The sequence below is a fragment of the Manis pentadactyla genome, chromosome 3 (assembly GCF_030020395.1).
Source record: "Manis pentadactyla isolate mManPen7 chromosome 3, mManPen7.hap1, whole genome shotgun sequence".
Lineage (NCBI taxonomy): Eukaryota > Metazoa > Chordata > Mammalia > Pholidota > Manidae > Manis > Manis pentadactyla.
Window position 1 is genome coordinate 52,965,443 of NC_080021.1, and position 20,478 is coordinate 52,985,920.

The 20,478-nt window shown below is 37.4% G+C and overlaps 1 protein-coding gene across 9 annotated transcripts in view; it reads right to left on the reverse strand.

Moving 5' to 3' along the window:
- WWP1 (WW domain containing E3 ubiquitin protein ligase 1) overlaps positions 1 to 20,478 on the reverse strand; it is a 121,534-nt gene that overhangs the window by 65,183 nt on the left and 35,873 nt on the right. For 8 of the 9 annotated variants that reach the window (XM_036925088.2, XM_036925086.2, XM_036925085.2 and 5 more), the window contains 4 exons: positions 17,538 to 17,676; positions 16,824 to 16,948; positions 1,838 to 1,975; positions 1,681 to 1,744 (listed from right to left, as the gene is read on the reverse strand). In XM_036925088.2, coding sequence (XP_036780983.2) covers positions 1,681 to 1,744; positions 1,838 to 1,975; positions 16,824 to 16,948; positions 17,538 to 17,676 — 466 coding nt within the window. The remainder of the gene's footprint in view (positions 1 to 1,680; positions 1,745 to 1,837; positions 1,976 to 16,823; positions 16,949 to 17,537; positions 17,677 to 20,478) is intronic. The other variant, XM_057497911.1, reaches the window with a different exon arrangement.

Genomic DNA, 20,478 nt, shown 5'->3' on the forward strand with positions numbered 1-20,478 from the left:
AATTCTGCAAGGATGGTACATTTTTTACTTTTAATTTTAACATGAAAGGCACTTCCTCAGAAATAATCCCCCCTGATATCTCTCAAACAGACTCCCTTTCATTCCTGTCACTTTGTCTTGTTTTAATGACTTCACAGTTCTCATCACTATCCTCGATTAGCTAATTTTCTTCTTCACTTGCTCACCATCTGCCTTTATCCCACCAGAATGGAATTCCACAGGATCAGGGCTGGTATTCTTAGTGCCTAGGCTAGTGTCTAGCACAGGCACTCAATAAATGGCTGACAAATAAATGAATGAATGAATGAATGCCTCTCTCCTTTCCCTTGTCACCCGTATATTTGGAATGAGATACGTTCAGGAAGTTTGGGGAGGCTGAGTCTGAAAAAAGCCCTAAATGATTCTGATTTGTACACCTTTCCCCAGCCACCCACCAAGAATCAGTGATCCAGGAGTCAAGTAAGAACCCATCTGAAGATAGTTCTCCTGGCCATCTGAAGATAGTTCTCCTGGAACTATAGAACTAATCTTTGAATCAAAAAGCATTTACTATGCAATAACATTAGGTTTCAGATTGGTAGCAATTCAAGGTCCTTTACCCATCTAAAATTGTATTTCAGAAATAATAAAACATACACACTAATGTACCTGTTGTACCCTTTCAGTTCTAAATTTTCTCCATCTAAATCATAATATGGACACTAAATACTTACTTAGCCCGATGTGTATTCAGAACACAAATTTATCTGTTGAAGTGCTCTATGAGAACTATTTAATGGCAACTGAAGAGTAAGGAGATTAAGTTCTCTGTAGATTAATTAAAATCACACTGTCATATACCAGCATGCTTTTACAATTCAACAACTCAATTTTACAGCAATATATTTTTACATTTTCGGGTGTTCATGCCATTATATTTCATCTATTATATGCTTTTATTCCAATCAAAATTACTTCAAAGAGAAAGCCTTTATTAATTGTCATCAGATGTTAATACAAGGGAGCTTTTGAGATGGCAGGATGATTTCTGAGGAAAAACTACCATCTGTGGAGCATCTATCTCCTAGTGATCTACAGGAAACTACCAATTCAGACAGCAATAAGATACCCATTTTCCCATATTATCTCACTGTTTACTGATAAAGTATGCTTAACATATATTTAAAAAAGGAATTTCCAAAAAAAATAATAAAGTACTGACACATGCTACAATATGGATAAACCTTACGCTAAGTAAAAGAAGCCCATAGCCAGAGATAACATACTGTGTGATTACATTTATAAGAAATGGCCAGAATAGGTAAATCCAGAAAGAAGTAAATCGGTGGCTGACACCAGGAGCTGGGAGGAGAGAGGGACAGGGAGAGACTGCTCATGGATACCAAGCATCACTGAGAGTAATGGTAATTTCCAAAATTAGTGGGGATGGTTACCCAACTCTGTTACACTAAAAACCACTGGAATGTATACTTTAAAAGGGTGAACTTTATGTTATGTCTATTATATCTCAATAAAGCTGTTATTTAAGAAAAAAAAAAACACTTCCACAAGAATTCAACAAAATGACATATTTAGATACACATTTAATTCTACAGCAAACCCTAAACTACAGTTATATTCCAAACTTCATATATATGGGAAATGTTACTTTGCCACAAATACTAAAATAAAATTTCCTACCTGGTGGTTGTTGCTGAAGGTTCTCCATTTTCATGTAAGGCATCACCATTTTGCTGTATCTCTACTGAACAAGAAGAAAGAAAGAACCTAGGTTTCTGATATACTTCTTGCTGGGTTTTTTTCCCTTCAAATTTTAAAAACACAGAAGTTAGCTTACTCATTGGAGACAGGCTGCAGTTTGTTAGATTTTCTTGTTCAATCACCAGTCCATCAAGTACAATTGTTAGTTCACCAGTTTGCACTATGCCATTCTTATTTTCCAAGGTGAGTTTTAATTGTTCTTTCACTCTTTCCACTACCAAAAGAAAAAAAGTTCTAATTTAAAAGCTTTTTCCACAAAAATGTTTTAGAAATATCAAAACCACATATCAGGATTTACTCAAATTCAGGACTACTCATTGGCTCCACATGGAAGGAATTATTTGCATTTTTATCAGTAGACCCTCCTAGACTAGGATCACTCCCTTTACACACACACACCAAGCCAAGTGACTGACTCCTCTCCCCATACTACATGCGTAACACCTTTAATTGTTCTTGTGCACAGTACAAACCTCAGAGAACATATACATATACTTAGATCATAGGCACAGCAACTGCCCAAACTTGCTCTTCAGCTCAAGGTACCATGTAAGACTTGGGGATGAGGCAAAATTTCTGCATGAGAGTCAGGTGGTTCGGTCATTACTAATTTCAGCTCTGAAATTTCTAGCTGTACTTTAAGTAGGTGAACTATGGAAAGCCTCAGTTTCCTCATTACAAAATGGAGATAAGCCCATCAAACTAAAGGGACTGTCATAGGCTCAAACGCAAAACCACACAGAAAGTTCCTAGCACCACCCCTGACACACAGTAAGTGCTTAATAAATGGTTCAGTACCGTGACCATAGTTGATGATTTCTTTAGTAAGATCAAATATTTCCTTCCTATTATTAAGATAACTAGTGTATATGTAATTTGAAGGTCATTTTGATTCTTCTATCCCACAGAAATATATTAAAGTTACTAGTGATCTCTTCATTATCCAAAATGAGGCCAATTACTTCAACTGATCTTTACTGGCTTTCTACAGCTTTTGAAATCATGGAACATTTCTTAGAGTACATCCTTCCTCGACTGTAGTCTTTCCTGTAGTTAACATTTTTTTCTCCACTTACCAAATTTCCAGCATAAACATACTGACTAAACATCCAAGTACAGAAAAGACAAAAAAAACAAAACAAATTAGAACCACTAATTGCTAGAATTCTTTGCCAAAAAAAAAAAGACATTATGAAACACCTACCCCAACCATTTATTTATATTACCATAAACCTCATTTCCATTCCACATCACAAAAACGTTAATAAAAAACTTAGAGAAACTAAAGGAAATACAAAAGTACCAAAAACAAAAACCCCTTAAAACCAAGAATTTGTTTTATTTAGATTTTAACAATCTTTATCTGAAGAAAACTATGCTGATCATCACTGTGTTCTATTTTTGTCATCTCTCTCTCTAAGTATCTGGAATCTGGAGGTTTAGCTCTTCTTCCTAAAATATTTAGCTGCCTTGAGTAGATTCTTAAAGAATAGCCTTTGAAAATCTCTTTAGTGTAGTTCTCTTGGTGATAAATTCTCTCTTTTTTTAATTCTGTAAATGTTTGTGGATTCTCATCCTCACAGATTTGTTAGGCATGCAATTTTATATTGATAATCATCATCTCTCATTGAAGAAACTCTGAAGTAATTTTCCCACTGCCTTCTCCTATTACTGCTAGTTCCACAATTCTAGTGCACAAATTTTGCAAATGACCTGTTTTTCTCTCTAGTTGCTTGTCTTTGATGTCATGCATTTCACTTGACGAAGTCTGACTTTCCCCTTGTCATTTTGCTTGGGATATCATGGATCTGTGGATTTATTTTTCATCAGTGTTCAAAAATTTAGTCATTATTTCTTAAAATATCACCTCTACTCCACCCAATTCCAGGGATTGGCAAACTAAGGTCCAAATCTGAACTGAACATTACCTGTTCAGCAATGGGAGGCTGTTTATAGCATCTAGTCTTCCACAGTTCTGAACACAAAAGATTGAGATAGAACATTATAAGTCATAAAACTGGGAGGACTATCATATAAATTAATTCCCATTTACCTGTATATGCCTGTGGGAGGTATGGAAGGAATGGACATAGTCATCCATTCAATATGTGAATGCCTAATGTGTACCAGGTATTGTAGTCTGAGAAGGAGGGTAAACCCTGAGCAGCCTAAAGGAGACTTACCATTACTCTAACTTATTTCCTTCAACAGATTTACCAACAGAATTTCTAGGTGGGGGCTGGGATCTATCTTCCCAACTAAACTGAGGTCCCCAATAGAGCACAGAGCTTATCCATCTAATTCAGTAATGTAGCCTCAATATCTGACAGCAGGTAGGTGCTGAATAAATACCTAAAATAGATTAGTAAGATACAGCTGTCTTTAGGTAACTTATAAGGCAGAAGCTGACTTTTCCTACCTCCTAGGAATTCTTCCCTAGTTTTTTTCCCCTAATTTTTAAATCAATGTATGGGGTCATATAAAATCTTATGTTAGTTTTAAGTATACAACACATTGGTTCAACAGTTACCCATATTAAATCCTCCCCCCCACTAGTGCAGTTACTATCTGTCAACATAGGATATTCTTCCTTAGTTTTAATAGGGCAACAGAACAATCTGAATCTTTGAGGACTAGGTATCTGACTAGATAATGTATCCTTTTATCATGGATTTGTTGAAAACACACTTTCTGTCACAGACAACAAAAAGTCTTTAAAAATCTTGGTGTTTAAGGTGTTTCACAGGTTTTGATTTAGCTCAGAGTCATAATCTGAAGTTATTTTTTAAAATTGCCTGTACACTGTATTATCTATTCCTAAGTAACAAATCATCCTAAAATTCAGTCACTTAACAATAAGTGCTTATCACTGTTCAAAATGTCTGCAGGCCAGGAATTCAGGAGGGGCTGGAAAATCTGCTTAAAAGGTGGCTCATATACACAGGTGACAAGGTGGTACTGACTGCTGAGAGGAAGCCTTAGTTGCTCTTCACTTGGGTGTCTCTACAGGGCTTCCTAAGTCTTCACAATGGTGACTTGTCTCCGTGAGGGAGTACATTATCCAAAAGACGAAAGCAAAAGCTGAATTACCTTGCATGACCATGTAAGTCCTGCAGGCCATATACCATTACTTCTGCCACATTTTACTTGTCACACACACTCTCCCTGATCCAGTAGAGAAGGGAACTACATAAATGTGTGGAACACAAGATGGCAGGAATGTTGGGGGCCATTCTGGTGTCTGGCCAACACACACATAAATATGATTATAATTTTAGAAACAAAATAAGTGCATTAGGTTAAAAAGCTTGTAAAAACAGTCCCAAGAATAACCAGATTTTCTGAATCTTGTCTTTCCATTACATCATGCTATAAGTCAATGGGCAATACTCACAAAGACAGTTCCCACCTCCCATCGTGTAACAAAATCTCAGAATTTATAAAAGAGAAATATTTTTTTATAAAACTAAAATGATAAATATGCAAGAAGAAAATAGATAACTATCAAATACAGGGACTAGAAAGCATTCTCTGAATATAAAAACAATGGAAAATGAGTAAACTTTAATGACTGAAAATAGTATTAAACTTCTACAATCAAAACCGGATAAAAACTAAAGACGTAAATGAATTAACAAGAGAAAAAAGAGCTCCTATAAATCTGAAGAAAAAAAGGTACCAGAAAGGAGAAAGAGTATAAGACAATAACAAATGATGAAATATGAATGACCAATAAACATCTGACTTTATTAATAATTAAATAAATGCATTAGTAAGAAAGATCTTCATTTCTTTTATCTATTAGTGTGGCAAGTATTTCCAAAGGGGCACTCTCTCTATGTGTACAAAATAGTGTCACTTTTCAGGAAGGCAACTAGCTAGCTATGCATAGCCAGAAGCTTAAAACTGCTCACTGTGACATAGTAATTTCAATTCCAAAAAATCTTTCTGAAGAATAAAATGCACTTTTATCACCAGGTATGAAAATACTGTTTGTTCAAAACCTTGGCTTCCAAATTTCACAGTTTTTGCTGATAACCAAGTTAATTTTATGATAATTTAAGACTTAGTAAACTAAACAAAAAACTAGTATTACATAGGTAAATAAGGCTAAAGCAAATTTTTAAATAAAATTAAATTTGACTATGCTCTGTCATCTATCATAAATGACACATTTATTTGCTTTGTTTCCCTACCATTCAATATAAAGAGGTAATTTTCAATGTAGATCATTTTGGACATAATTCAATTTTAAGTGAACTTAATAGATTTTGAAATGTTTTCACTGTCAAAAATTAAGTTCTTGATTCTACTAACACCACAAAAAATCTCAGTGTAATTCCCGGGGTTTGAATGGCAGCCATCTGACTCATGTCTGGAGTGTTTAAAGTGACTCTGTCAGTCTCAAAATTGAAAGACAAAATAAAGATTACAAATACAAAACTATCTACACCACTCATACTTTTCACCCATGAGTATGGTGACAAAGATTCTCTCCTTGACTAAACTCTATTCAGGCTCTATCTAGTTAGTGTGAAGTTATCTTCTCAAGTAGGCCTCAGTCTTGACCTATAAAACCTGCGAACACTCAGCACAAATGAGTTCAACCACCCCACCATCTCCCCGCAACATTAAAAGACAAACACTAACACAGCTCTAACAGCTCACGCGTGGCCCTAGTCCCACTTACAGTGCATGCCTGAGACGGTTCTGGGATGCTAGAAGAATTTACTGTTTGTCCCTGTCAATACCTGTGAGAGGCCTCAGACCACCCTTCTTTAGAGTGTTTACTAAAAAGGGCTTACAGTGGGGAGATCCTTCCTTTGTCCCTTTGAGACAGATGTGTGTGTATCTCCCAAAACTCAGGGGTATCCTTCTCATGGACCTAAAAACCAGTCCTCTGAAATGTAATCATCGGGAAGACTAGGGACCAGGTCTCACAGTCTGAGGGAGAAGAGAATTTTAACTAATAGAGGAAGCTAGCCTAATTGCATTTATACTGATACACCCCCGGTAATTTTTCACTTACTGACTACCGAGCTTCCACTAACCCACCTCTCTACTCATCCTCCCTTTGAGAAACACCCAGCTACTTCTGTATAGACTGAAGCTGAGTTTCAAGCTCAGATCAAGCTGGGCCCTCTTCCTACTGCAACAGTATATTATTGATTTAAATCTGTCCTTACCATTTTAATGTCTGGCTTTGTTTATCTTTGACAACAGGGAGATTTTTTCTTTGTGATTTAAGAAACAATGGGGTTCACAGGGAGATATATGTCATATATCAGTATCTAATGCTGGTGATATAAAGGAAAGAAAGCTAAAAATACCACCCAGCTCTATAGAGCCAATTTAATATTCTCATAATTCAGAATGGTGTTCAAGTGATCAGAACACATCTAAAGGTTGAAGTAGAAATAAAGGCTTAAATCTACAAAAGTTTCAGGGTTACCTATTAGAGGATCGCTTGAGCAAAAGCTTCAGACACCATCTAGCTGAGCTTATTACACCAAGCATATGAAGGTTAAGGACTTGAAAGCTCACTAGAATTTAAATGTGAAGAAGTAAAAGAATTTCTCTAGTAAGCTGCAGTTGGGTTTTTATTGGAAAAAGATGATTTTATTGGAAACAGATGATTTTTATTTAAAGCAACAGATCACTTAATAACTCATATTACATGAAGGCTAAAGAAGTAATTATCTTCAAAAGTAGAAAAAGTACTATTCAAAAAATAAATCATCCACCCTTACCCTAAATGTATCAGGAGAAATGATACCTAAAAACAGAAATTTATGAGGAGGAAACGCCAGGGCCTTGAGTATGGGAAGAAATTTGAAGAGGGACAGAGTCCAAGTGTAAACCAAGGGGCTGAATCAAAGACAACCAAGAATCTATGAGTGTATTTTAAAATTCTACAAAGGTGTCTAGAACCATATTAATTTCCTATTACTTCTAAACAAAATTAAGCATCTAAGAATCAGAAAACCTGTGTTCTAATCAAAAGTGTACAATTACTTCTGGTCTTAAGCATGTCACGTAGATTAAGTTATTTAATCAGTGAGTGACCAGAATTAATGGTCATAAGTTTATTCTATCTTTAAATCACTATGATTCTATCAAAAGCTTTAATTTTTGAAATTAATTTACTTACCTTTTCTTTTTTTTTTTGGTATCATTAATCTACAATTACACAAAGAACATTATGTTTACTAGGCTCCCCCCTTCACCAAGTACCCCCCACACACCTCTTCACAGTCACTGTCCATCACGTAGTAAGATGCTGTAAAATCACTACTTGTCTTCTCTGTGTTGTAGAGCACGCCCCATACCCCCCCACCACCATTATACATGCTACTTGTAAGGCCCCCTTTCATTATCCCCGCCCTTATCCCTCCCTTCCCATCCATCCTCCCCAGTCCCTTTCCCTTTGGTAACTGTCAGTCCATTCTTGGGTTCTGTGATTCTGCTGCTGTTTTCTTTGTTCTTATACTCCACATATGAGTGAAATCATTTGGTACTTGTCTTTCTCTGCCTGGCTTATTTCACTGAGCATAATATCCTCTAGCTCCATCCATGTTGTTGCAAATGGTAGGATTTGTTTTCTTCTTATGGTTGAATAATATTCCATTGTGTATATGTACCACCTCTTCTTTATCCATTCATCTACTGATGGACATTTAGGTTGCTTCCAGTTCTTGGCTATTGTAAATAGTGTTGCGATAAACACAGGAGTGCATCTGTCTTTTTCAAACTGGGCTGCTGCATTCTTAGGGTAAATTCCTAGAAGTGCAATTCCTGGGTCAAATGGTATTTCTATTTTAAGCATTTTGAGGAACCTCCATACTGCTTTTCACAATGGTTGAACTAATTTACATTACCACCAGCAGTGTAGGAGGGTTCCCCTTTCTCCACAACCTCGCCAACATTTGTTGTTGTTTGTCTTTTGGACGGTGACAATCCTTACTGGTGTGAGGTGATATCTCATTGTGGTTTTAATTTGCATTTCTCTGATGACAAGTGATGTGGAGCATCTTTTCATGTGTTTGTTGGCCATCTGAATTTCTTCTTTAGAGAACTGTCTATTCAACTCCTCTGCCCATATTTTAATTGGATTATTTGCTTTTTGTTTGTTGACGTGCATGAGCTCTTTATATATTTTGGATGTCAATCCTTTATTGCATCTGTCACTTATGAATATATTCTCCCATACTGTAGGATACCTTTTTGTTCTATTGATGGTGTCCTTTGCTGTACAGAAGCTTTTCAGCTTGATATAGTCCCACGTGTTCATTTTTTCTTTTGTTTCCCTTGCCCAGGGAAATATGTTCATGAGGAAGTCACTCATGTTTATATCTAAGAGATTTTTGCCTATGTTTTTTTCTAAAAGTTTTATGGCTTCATGACTTACATTCAGGTCTTTGATCCATTTTGAATTTACTTTTGTGTATGGGGTTAGACAGTGATCCAGTTTCATTCTCTTACATGTAGCTGTCCAGTTTTGCCAGCACCATCTGTTGAAGAGACTGTCATTTCCCCATTGTATGTCCATGGCTCCTTTATTGTATATTAATTGACCATATATGTTTGGGTTAATGTTTGGAGTCTCTATTGTGTTCCATTGGTCTGTGGCTCTGTTCTTGTGCCAGTACCAAATTGTCTTGATTACTGTGGCTTTGTAGTAGAGCTTGAAGTTGGGGAGTGAGATCCCCCCCACTTTATTTTTTCTTCTGAGGAATGCTTTGGCTATTCAGGGTCTTTAGTGTTTCCATATGAATTTTTGAACTATTTGTTCCAGTTCACTGAAGAATGCTGTTGATAATTTGATAGGGATTGCATTAAATCTGTATATTGCTTTGGGCAGAATGGCCATTTGATGATATTAATTCTTCCTAGCCAGGAGCATGGGATGGGTTTCCATTTGTTAGTGTCCTCTTTAATTTCTCTTAAGAGTGTCTTGTAGTTTTCAGGGTGTAGGTCTTTCACTTCCTTGGTTAGGTTTATTCCTAGGTATTTTATTCTTTTTGATGCTATTATGAATGGAATTGTTTTCCTGATTTCTCTCTCTATTAGTTCATTGTTAGTGTATAGGAAAGCCACAGATTATGTCATATGTCATATATATTAATTTTGTATCCTGCAACTTTGCTGAATTCCGACATTAGTTCTAGTAGTTTTGGAGTGGGGTCTTTAGGGTTTTTTATGTACAATATCATGTCATCTGCAAATAGTGACAGTTTGAGTTCTTCACCAATCTGGATTCCTTTTATTTCTTTGTTTTGTCTAATTGCCAAGGCTAGGACCTCCAGTACTATGTTGAATAACAGTGGGGAGAGTGGGCATCCCTGTCTTGCTCCCGATCTCAGAGGAAAAGCTTTCAGCCTCTCGCTGTTCAGTATGATGTTAGTTGTGGGATTATCACATATGGCCTTTACTATGTTGAGGTACCTGCCCTCTATACCCATTTTGTTGAGAGTTTTTATCATGAATAGATGTTGAATATTGTCAAATGCTTTCTCAACATCTATGGAGATGATCATGTGGTTTTTGTCCTTTTTCTGGATGTGGTGGATGATGTTGATGAATTTTTGAATGTTGTACCATCCTTGCGTCCCTGGGATGAATCCCACTTGGTCATGGTATATGATCCTTTTGATGTATTGTTGAATTCGGTTTGCTAATATTTTTTGAGTATTTTTGCATCTACGGTCATCAGGGATATTGGTTTGTAGTTTTCTTTTCTGGTGGGGTCTTTGCCTGGTTTTGGTATTAGGGTCATGTTGGCTTCATAGAATGAGTTTGGGAGTATTCCCTCCTCTTCTATTTTTGGGAAAACTTTAAGGAGAATGGGTATTATGTCTTCTCTGTATGTCTGATAAAATACTGGGGTAAATCCATCTGGCCCGGGGGTTTTTTCCTTGAGTATTTTTTTGATTACCGCTTCAATATCGATGCTGGTAATTGGTCTGTTTACATTTTCTGTTTCTTTCTGTGTCAGTCTTGGAAGGTTGTATTTTTCTAGGAAGTTGTCCATTTCTACTAGGTTTTCCAGCTTGTTAGCATATAAGTTTTCATAGTATTCTCTAATAATTCTTTGTATTTCTGTGGGGTCCATCATGATTTTTCCTTTCTCGTTTCTGATTCTGTTGATTCTCTTTTTCTCTTAATAAGTCTGGCTAGAGGCTTATCTATTTTGTTTATTTTCTTGAAGAACCAGCTCTTGGTTTCATTGATTTTTTTCTATTGCTTTTTTATTCTTCTCAATTTTATTTATTTCTTCTCTGATCTTTATTATGTCCCTCCTTCCGCTGACCTTAGGCCTCATTTGTTCTTCTTTTTCCAATTTTGATAATTGTGACATTAGACTATTCATTTGGGATTGTTCTTCCTTCTTAAATATGCTTCGATTGCTATACACTTTCCTCTTAAGACTTCTTTTGCTGTGTCCCACAGAAGTTGGGGCTTTGTGTTGTTGTTGTCTTTCGTTTCCATATATTGCTGGATCTCCATTTTAATTTGGTTGTTGAGCCATTGATTATTTAGGAGCATGTTGTTAAGCCTCCATGTGTTTGTGAGCCTTTTTGCTTTCTTTGTACAATTTATTTCTAGTTTTATATCTTTGTGGTCTGAAAAGTTGGTTGGTAGGATTTCAATCTTTTGGAATTTACTGAGGCTCTTTTTGTGGCCTGGTATGTGGTCTATTTTGGAGAATGTTCCATGTGCACTTGAGAAGAATGTGCATCCTGTTGCTTTTGGATGTAGAGTTCTATAGATGTCTATTAGATCCATCTGTTCTAGTTTGTTGTTCAGTGCCTCTGTGTCCTTACTTATTTTCTGTCTGGTGGATCTGTCCTTTGGAGTGAGTGGTGTCTTGAAGTCTCCTAAAATGAATGAATTCTATTTCCTCCTTTAGTTCTGTTAGTATTTGTTTCACATATGCTGGAGCTCCTGTGTTGGGTGCATATATATTTATAATGGTTATATCCTCTTGTTGGACTGAGCCCTTTATCATTATGTAATGTCCTTCTTTATCTCTTGTTACCTTCTTTGTTTTTAAGTCTATTTTGTCTGATATTAGTACTGCAACACCTGCTTTTTTCTCCCTGTTGTTTGCATGAAATATCTTTTTCCATCCCTTGACTTTTAATCTGTGCATGTCTTTGGGTTTGAGGTCTCTTGTAAGCAGCATATAGATGGGTCTTGCTTTTTTATCCATTCTATTACTCTGTGTCTTTTGGTTGGTGCATTCAGTCTGTTTACATTTAGGGTGATTATTGAAAGATATGTACTTATTGCCATTGTAGGCTTTAAGTTTGTGGTTACCAAAGGTTCAAGGTTAGCTTCTTTACTATCTTACTGTCTAACTGAACTCGCTTATTGAGCTATTATAAACACTGTCTGATGATTCTTTATTTCTTCCCCTTCTTATTCCTCCTCCTCCATTCTTCATATGTTGGGTGTTTTGTTCTGTGCTCTTTTTAGGAGTGCTCCCATCTAGAGCAGTCCCTCTAAAATACCCTGTAGAGGTGGGTTGTGGGAGGCAAATTCCCTCAACTTTTGCTTGTCTGGGAATTGTTTAATCCCTCTTTCATATTTAAATGATAATCGTGCTGGATACAGTATCCTTGGTTCAAAGCCCTTCTGTTTCATTGCATTAAATATATCATGCCATTCTCTTCTGGCCTGTAAGGTTTCTGTTGAGTTTCCTTTGTAGGTGACCTTTTTTCTTCTCTCTGGCTGCCTTTAATACTCTGTCCTTGTCCTTGATCTTTGCCATGTTAATTGTTATGTGTCTTGGTGTTGTCCTCTTTGGGTTCCTTCTGTTGGGAGTTCTGTGTGCTTCCATGGTCTGAGCAACTATTTCCTCCCCCAGTTTGGGGAAGTTCTCAGCAATTATTTCTTAAAAGACACTTTCTATCCCTCTTTCTCTCTCTTCTTCTTCTGGTACCCCTATAATGCGGATATTGTTCCTTTTGGATTGGTCACACAGTTCTCTTAATATTGTTTCATTTCTGGAGATTCTTTTATGTCTGTCTGCATCAGCTTCTATGCCTTCCTGTTCTCTGGTTTCTATTCTATTAATGGCCTCTTGCATCCCGTCCATTCTGCTTTTAAGTCCTTACAGAGATTGTTTTATTTCTGTAGTCTCCCTCTGTACTTGCTCCTTTAGCTTTTGCATATTTCTCTGCTGATCGATCAGCATGTTTATGATTTTTAGTTTGAATTCTTTTTCAGGGAGACTGGTTAGGTCTATCTCCACATGTCCTCTCTCAGGGGTTGTCTGGACTATTTTGGACTGGACTAAATTCTTCTGCCTTTTCATGGTGATAGCAGTGGCTGTAGGCAGGTTGCAGGTATGTCAGCTGGGAGAAGAAAGTCATATCCTGCTTACTGGATGCTTTGCCCTTCTGCGCAGGCTGTGTCAGTTACCTGCACACCTGGAGCTGCCACCGGGTTAATCCCCTAAGCTGCTGTGGGCGGGGTCTCCGTCAGAGCAGCGCAGAGCCCTGCGGGGAGTGGCAGGCACGCTGGTTGCGCTCCTCTGCGATAGTGGCACCCCTGCCGGGCAGCTGTGAACCAGCAGCAGCCTTTGCGTCTGTCCCGGGCAGCTGTGCGTTGGGCTGGGAATCCAGTCGACTGCTGGGAGCACGGCTGCTCCTGGGCTGCTCCTCCACCGCCACCACCATCTCCCTCGGGCCACTCCCGGGCCCCTCTGGCGCCGCTTACGCTGGCGTGCGCTGGCCACACTTGGGCCCCTCTGGCTCCGCTGCAGGTGCACACAGGCCTCTTCCGTGTGCCCCTCTGGCACTGGAACCGCCCATATGCACGGGTCCCTCCTGGGCCCTCCTGGGCTGCTCGGTTGCCACCGCTGAGGGCTCATGTGGGCCTCTCCTGGGCCCCTCTGGCGCTGCGGTCGTCGGCATGCGCAGGCTGCTCAGTCGCCGGCGTGCCAGGCTCGCACAGGCCACTCCTGGTCCCCTCTGGCACTGCTGGCGTGCACAGGCCGCTCCCAGTCCCTTCTGGCACTGCCGCTCCCGGTGCACGCTGTCACTCTCCCACTAATAGGCCAGTGTGTTGGGGTCCGCGCCATCTGGGGGAACGACTGGCAGTCTGCTTAGTGCCGTGAGGGGCTTCAGAGCTGCACTGCCACCCAGGGGGTTAGGGCACCTAACGTTCCCTGGGATTCCCAGCTGCTGGCTAAGTGGGCCAGGACGACTTCGTCCAGCTGTAGGGTCCCTATCTCTTTAAGACTTGCAAAAATCATTTGCTTTTCTTTTGTCTCAGGGGTGCTGGATGCGGGAACCTGCCTGCAGGTTTTGCTTTTCCTTTTCTCTAATATCACACCTCGTGCACCTTGTGTCTGCGCTCCAGGTGCGGATTTCTAGAGCTGATTATTTAGCAGTCCTGGGCTTTCACTCCTTCCCCATTCCGACTCCTTTCTTCCCGCTGGGTTCTGGGGTGGGGGGGTGTTCAGGTCCCGCCGGGCCACGGCTTGTATCTTACCTGCTTCATGTGATGTTGAGTTATCGCAGATGTAGATGTAGCCTGGCTGTTGTACTGTATCCACTGGTGTCTCTTTTAGGAATAGTTGTATTTATTGTATTTTCATAAATATATATGTTTTTGGGAGGAGATTTTCACTGAACTACTCATGCCACCATCTTCAGCAGGCCACTTTTTGTCAGTTACTTACCTTTTTTTTATAGGCTGATTTGTGTGCCCTCTGACCCCAAATTTATGTTTAAGTTCTAACCCTGGTACCTTGAAATGTGACTGCATTTGGAGAAAGGATATTAAGGAGGTAATTAAGTTAAAATGAGGTCATTAGGCCCTAATCCAGTAGGATGGGTGTCCTTTTAAGGATAGAGACACATGCACAGAGGGAAGCCCATGTGACGATAGGAGGGGAAGGCAACAATCTACAATCCAAAGATTCCTCAGAAGATACCAGCCTTGTCAACACCTTGATCTTGGACTTCTGGCTTCCGGAATTACAAGAAAATACATTTCCATTGTTTAAACCACCCAGTCTGTGGCATTTCAGTATGGCAGCCCTGGCAACACTCATACAACTTTCAATTACTCAAAAGAAATTGCAATCTGCCTAGATTTTATAGGATGCTCCTGCTATAGTTTCTGAAGCTATCAACTTTAGAAATGTATATTTATGAAATTTTATTTTTCCTCTGAGCATATTCTACTTGCTTAAATCATGAGAGATAAGTTTAAGTTTATGTAATTAACAAGAGTTTCATTTCAAGGTATACTGACATTAGAAACTTCCTATAAAATCATTTTGGCAGGGAATGATTATAATCTTTGAATGGAGGATAATTATAATCATTACATGAAGATTCTGTACAGTCTAATATAATATTATTAGAAACGATCTAAATGACAACAATAGGGGCATGGTTAAGTAAATTACAGTATATGATAAAATATTATGAACTCCTAAAATTAACTTTCAAAGAACACCACTCAATTATGCAGGAAAATGCACATGACATAATATTAGAAGGCTAAGCAGAATATGAAAGTGAGAATGGTCTCAATTGTTATGTACACCTACATGTAGACAGGATTCACCAAGATGTTAGCCATTATCTGTAGTTTTTATGAGAAATAATTATGTGTACTAAAAATGAGGTCCCATGCAAATGCCTGATCCAGTGCAAGAAATAGCACACAAACAAGTGAAACCAAATGTTAAATCCTGAAATAGTATGAATTAACCGAGGTATTACATATTTACACCATAATGCCACACAGTCAGGAAAAAAGTGCAAATCCACTGACCACTACACCAAGGCAAGGTATTGTACATTTACAAACCCTACTACTTATTTATTTCCGTAATCAAGGTGAATTGCAAGACCAAAAGCCATGGCATAGCAGAGAATTAAACTTTCAGTGCTTCAAGACAAGATTTTTTAAAAAATCAGTTACATAAAAATTAGTATGGCTTTTACATTTTCTTGGATTCTTAACTTCTTTAGACCAAAAACTACATCAAAAAGATTTTTAAGTTATATGTGGACATTTTGCTAAAAACAGAAAAAAAAATTTTTTTAATTAACTTTTTTTTAAACATTAGCATTTTTAACCATTTTAGGAATGAGAAAGTTTCTTAAGACATAAGAGAGATGAACACAAAGATTCACATATTGTAATGGGCCATTGGTTTGAGTGAACTATTAGAAACGGTCTAAATGTCAAATAAGTAGAGATCAGTTAAGTCATAAACTAGAACTCTGGTTTTTAATCTTCTTTGGGTCACAATTTTGAGGATTTAATAAAAGCAATAAACTCTCTCCCTAAAATTAGAAACATAGGTATATACCCCCAAATTTTTGCATATGATAGGAGGTTTACAAATAACTGATGCTTAAACTACCTTAAGAATTCCCAGGCTAGAAAAATTTAATATCATGAAAACATTATGTTTCTATTACATTGTTAAATAAAAAATAAAAAAAAGCAAGGGATAAACCAGTTATTACAAAGAAGGAAAAAAAAATGTGTTTGTGTCTATGAGCAGGAAAAAGACAGAGACCAAATTCTTAGGAGTAGCTATCCTTGGATGGCAGAATTGCAGATATACTCTTGTGATGTTTATACACTATAGAGAGTATAGAGAGAGAATATACTCTTTATTCTCCATATATTCTAACATGAACTAGTTATATAATTAAAAAACAAGACTTAGAATTTATTTTGTACATACAAAATTGTTACTAGCCAAGTAACAAAGCAGAGGAGGCTCAAATAATGATAATTTTTTCAAGTTTTCAAGTATATAATCAGAAGTGACAAATTACTGATGATCACTGGTCACAGGTACTCATGGATGACCAAGGCTATTCTGTAATCTGCTGGATGGAGAAAAGGCCCAAGTAACTATTTCCTGTTTCACAGAACACCACAAACTGAAAAGCAATCATGGGCAATACTGAAGTTCTCCTTTATAAATATAAAGCTATTTTTGGTTTTTGATTTCAGGATACTTTCAAAATGTCTAAAATAAACTTTTAAAGAAACAAAGATTAGAACAAAAAACTTACATTTTCTATTGTGTATTAACAGAGCTTGTTTCAAATCTATTGTTGCTTTTCCTAATAAAGCATCTGCTTTTAAAGTGTGATGACTCCAAACTCGAAATTCCAATGTAGTCTGTGGGGTCACATTTCTATAAGGGTAAAATTATAACAAACATAGGAGTATACATTTACTTCAATAGTTTGAAAAAGCCAGGAATTCCAAGTGAGGAAAAATTATTGTATAAAACAATTACCTGAATTATAAATAAGAACAGTATTTACTTTCACATACATTGGATTTTAGTAACCAGATAAGAATTTTTGTAATTGGCAAACCAAAAAGCCAGCAATACATCAAGTCTTACTGAGATGTCATAATACTACTTTGATTTGAACAAATTCCTAAAGATTGAAGAAAACTGATGACACTAGTTATAATACACTATATACAAATTTATAACATTGTATTTCAGAAATGCCAAAATTAAGGATGACTGATTTTCTGCCCTATTTTTACGAGACAGTAAGGGAAAATATGGCTATATGAAAATAATTTCATTTATAAAGTAAAAAGGCAATGATAATTATGCTTCCTCTCTGAAGAAAATGAAATTAGCCAAAAATTTTTTCATACTTAAAATTGTCTATTAGCACTCTACTATGAAATCACCCAACAACAATATTCTAAGAAGTACACTCCCTTTTGAAAATTTCTCATTCTTTATACAAGGTACTTACACAGTTAACTGTTCATCCCATTTTGGATTCGAAGAACTACTGGATTTTGCTGTTTTCTTACTTTCTCCATCTACAATTACTTCTGTATATATTGCTGTTCCAAACCAGTTCTTTTTTCTTTTTAGTTTGGCACTAGAAACTAACAGAAACATGATAATCACTAGTGAATATATGCAGCCAAAAATTAGTATTGTGATAACTCTCAATAAAATGGAGCTGTGCTCCTCTTTTCATTGTCAGGATGAAGAAACAATACAAAAGAGCTATCAATAATGTCTGAGAACCGTTTGAATTTTTAAAATGTTACTGAAACATAATTCATACACCATATAATCCACTCATTTAAACTCATTTACAGATAAGTAAGATTCCACTGTGCAATTCAATGGTTTTAATATACTCGGAGTTGCACAACCATTACCACAAGCAATTATAAAACATGTATGTTCACTGCCCAAAAGTACCCGACACCATTAAGCAGTCACACTCCTAATTCCTCCCCCCTTACCGCTCCCCTGGTCCAGCCCTACGCAACTACTAACTACTAAGTCTTTACAGATTTGCCTGTTCTGGTCTTTATGTGACTGGCTTCCTTCCTTAGCATGTTTTTAAGGTTCATCCATGTTGTAGCATGTATCAGTACTTCATTCCTTTTACTGATAAATAAGATTCCACTGTATGGGTACTCCACCTCATATTTATTTATTCATCAGTTGATAGACATTTGGGTTGCATCCATTTTTTGGCTGTTGTGCATTACTGTGAACATTCATAAACAAGTGACTTCTCTAAGCATATACCAAGGAGTAGAATTGCTGGGTCATACAGCAACTGTTGAATAACTGCCAGACTATTTTCCAAAGTGGCTGTACCATTTTACATTCCCACCAGCAGTATATAACAGTTCTAATTTGTGTATATGCTTGCCAACCATTTGAATTTCATACTGAACTGCATCAAGTGTCAAAACAAAAGTGTCTTCAGATTCAGCATACCGATTAACCTCTCTGACAGGTGGTATTAACTTGCCAATCAGAAATCATGTAAACTTTGGTGGTTGTTTTTTTAAATGCTTCACCTGGGAAGTAGGTTTCAAAAAGAAAAAAGTATTTGCTTTTTCAAAAAGAACCTTAAAATAAAAGTATCATTATAGAAATTTACAGAAAGTATTAGGTCAGATTTACCATACTTGAAGACTTGTTTCATTTGGGCTAGACATTTGATTTATAATAACTTTTACAACTACTAATTCAAATGTGAAGTACACATTTTCAAGGGCAAGCAGAAATTACCACTTTTCAAGATCACCTCTCTAAAGAATTACCTGTAAGTTCCATGGGTCTGAGGTGAGAAAGGGGAAAGCCCTCTCTGTGTGCCATACCTGAATGTTATGTTAAAAATATGAGTGTGAACAAACTAGTGTAAGATTCCATTCTACTGTGAGAGAATAGTAACATAAATAGTCACAAATAAACACTGAAATGTGATGTGGCAAATGCTGAAGCAGAAGTACAGTGTTTAAAATACAACAGTCCTCATTTAATACCTTCAGAAAGCAAGATAGATTCAACAGAAATAATTTAAGGACTGTCAACATAAAACAGAGTGCTCACTGTTAGGCATGAAGTGCTACTACCAGTGTCGTGATGTAGCTGCTTCCCTTCTCTGTTCCAAACTGCTCTAAGTCAGCACCACCAGAGTCATACAGAAACCACAGACTTCTCTCTCCCAAGAAATCCACCAACCAAGATTCCTCACCCCAAACAAAAGAGTCATTTCCTCAGTTTACGCAGCTCTCATCTATACACAGCAAGAAGGGGAAGGCAGTATTACCGGAAGTTAAAAGCACACGTCTTTGCAACAAATGGTGCTAGAATGATTGGACATCCTCATATAAAAAAAAAAAGAATAGAGACCTTATTACATCCCTCACAAAAAATAACTCAAAATGGAGTTAGACCTAAATTTAAAATATAAAACTACAAAACTCCTAAATGATAACAGAAGAAAACCTAAATGACCTTGGGTATGGTGATCCCTTTTTTAGATACAACCTCAAGGGCACAATCATGAAAGAAATAAATGGTAAGCTACACTTCACTGAAGTTAAAAACTTCTGCTCCGCAAAAGACAAATGTCAAAAAAATGAGAAGGCAAGCCAAATACTGAGAAAAACACCTGCAGAGGACACCTCTGATAAAGAGTCACTGCCCAAATACTCTAAGAACTTAGACCTCAACAGTAAGACGACAAACAACCTGCTGAAAAATGGGCCAGAGACCTCCAGACACTTCACCAAAGAAACATACAGACAGCAAATAAGCATATAAAATGCCTCTATACATTTTATGTCATCAGGGAAACAAAAATGAAGCAACAAGATTACCGCTACACATCTATCACAATGGCCAAAATCTGGAACACAGGCAGCACCAAATGTTGAGGAAGATGGGGAACAACAGAAACCCACTCACTGCTGGTGGGAATGCAAAATGGTACAGCCACTTTGGAAGACAGTTTGGTGGCTTCTTAGAAATTAAACAGGCTTACCATATCATCCAATAAGTACACTCACTGGTACTTACCCAAAGGAGCTGAAAACAGGTCCATACAAAAAACTGCACATGGATGTTTACAGCACCTTTATTCCTAAATGCCAGAACTTGGAAATAATCAAAATGTGCCTTCAGCAGGTGAATGGATAAACAAATTAGGACATCCAAACACTGGAATATTATTCAACTTTAAAAAGATATAAGCTATCCAACTACAGAAAGACATAGAGAATAACCTAATGTAAACTACCAATCTGGGGTGATTACGATCTAGGTTTATCAGTGGTAATAAATGTACCACTCTGGTGAGGGATGTTAATAACGGGAAGTGTGGAGGCAGCCTGAGCAAGTGCGGGCACAGGGTTGGGAAATCTCTACCTTCCTCT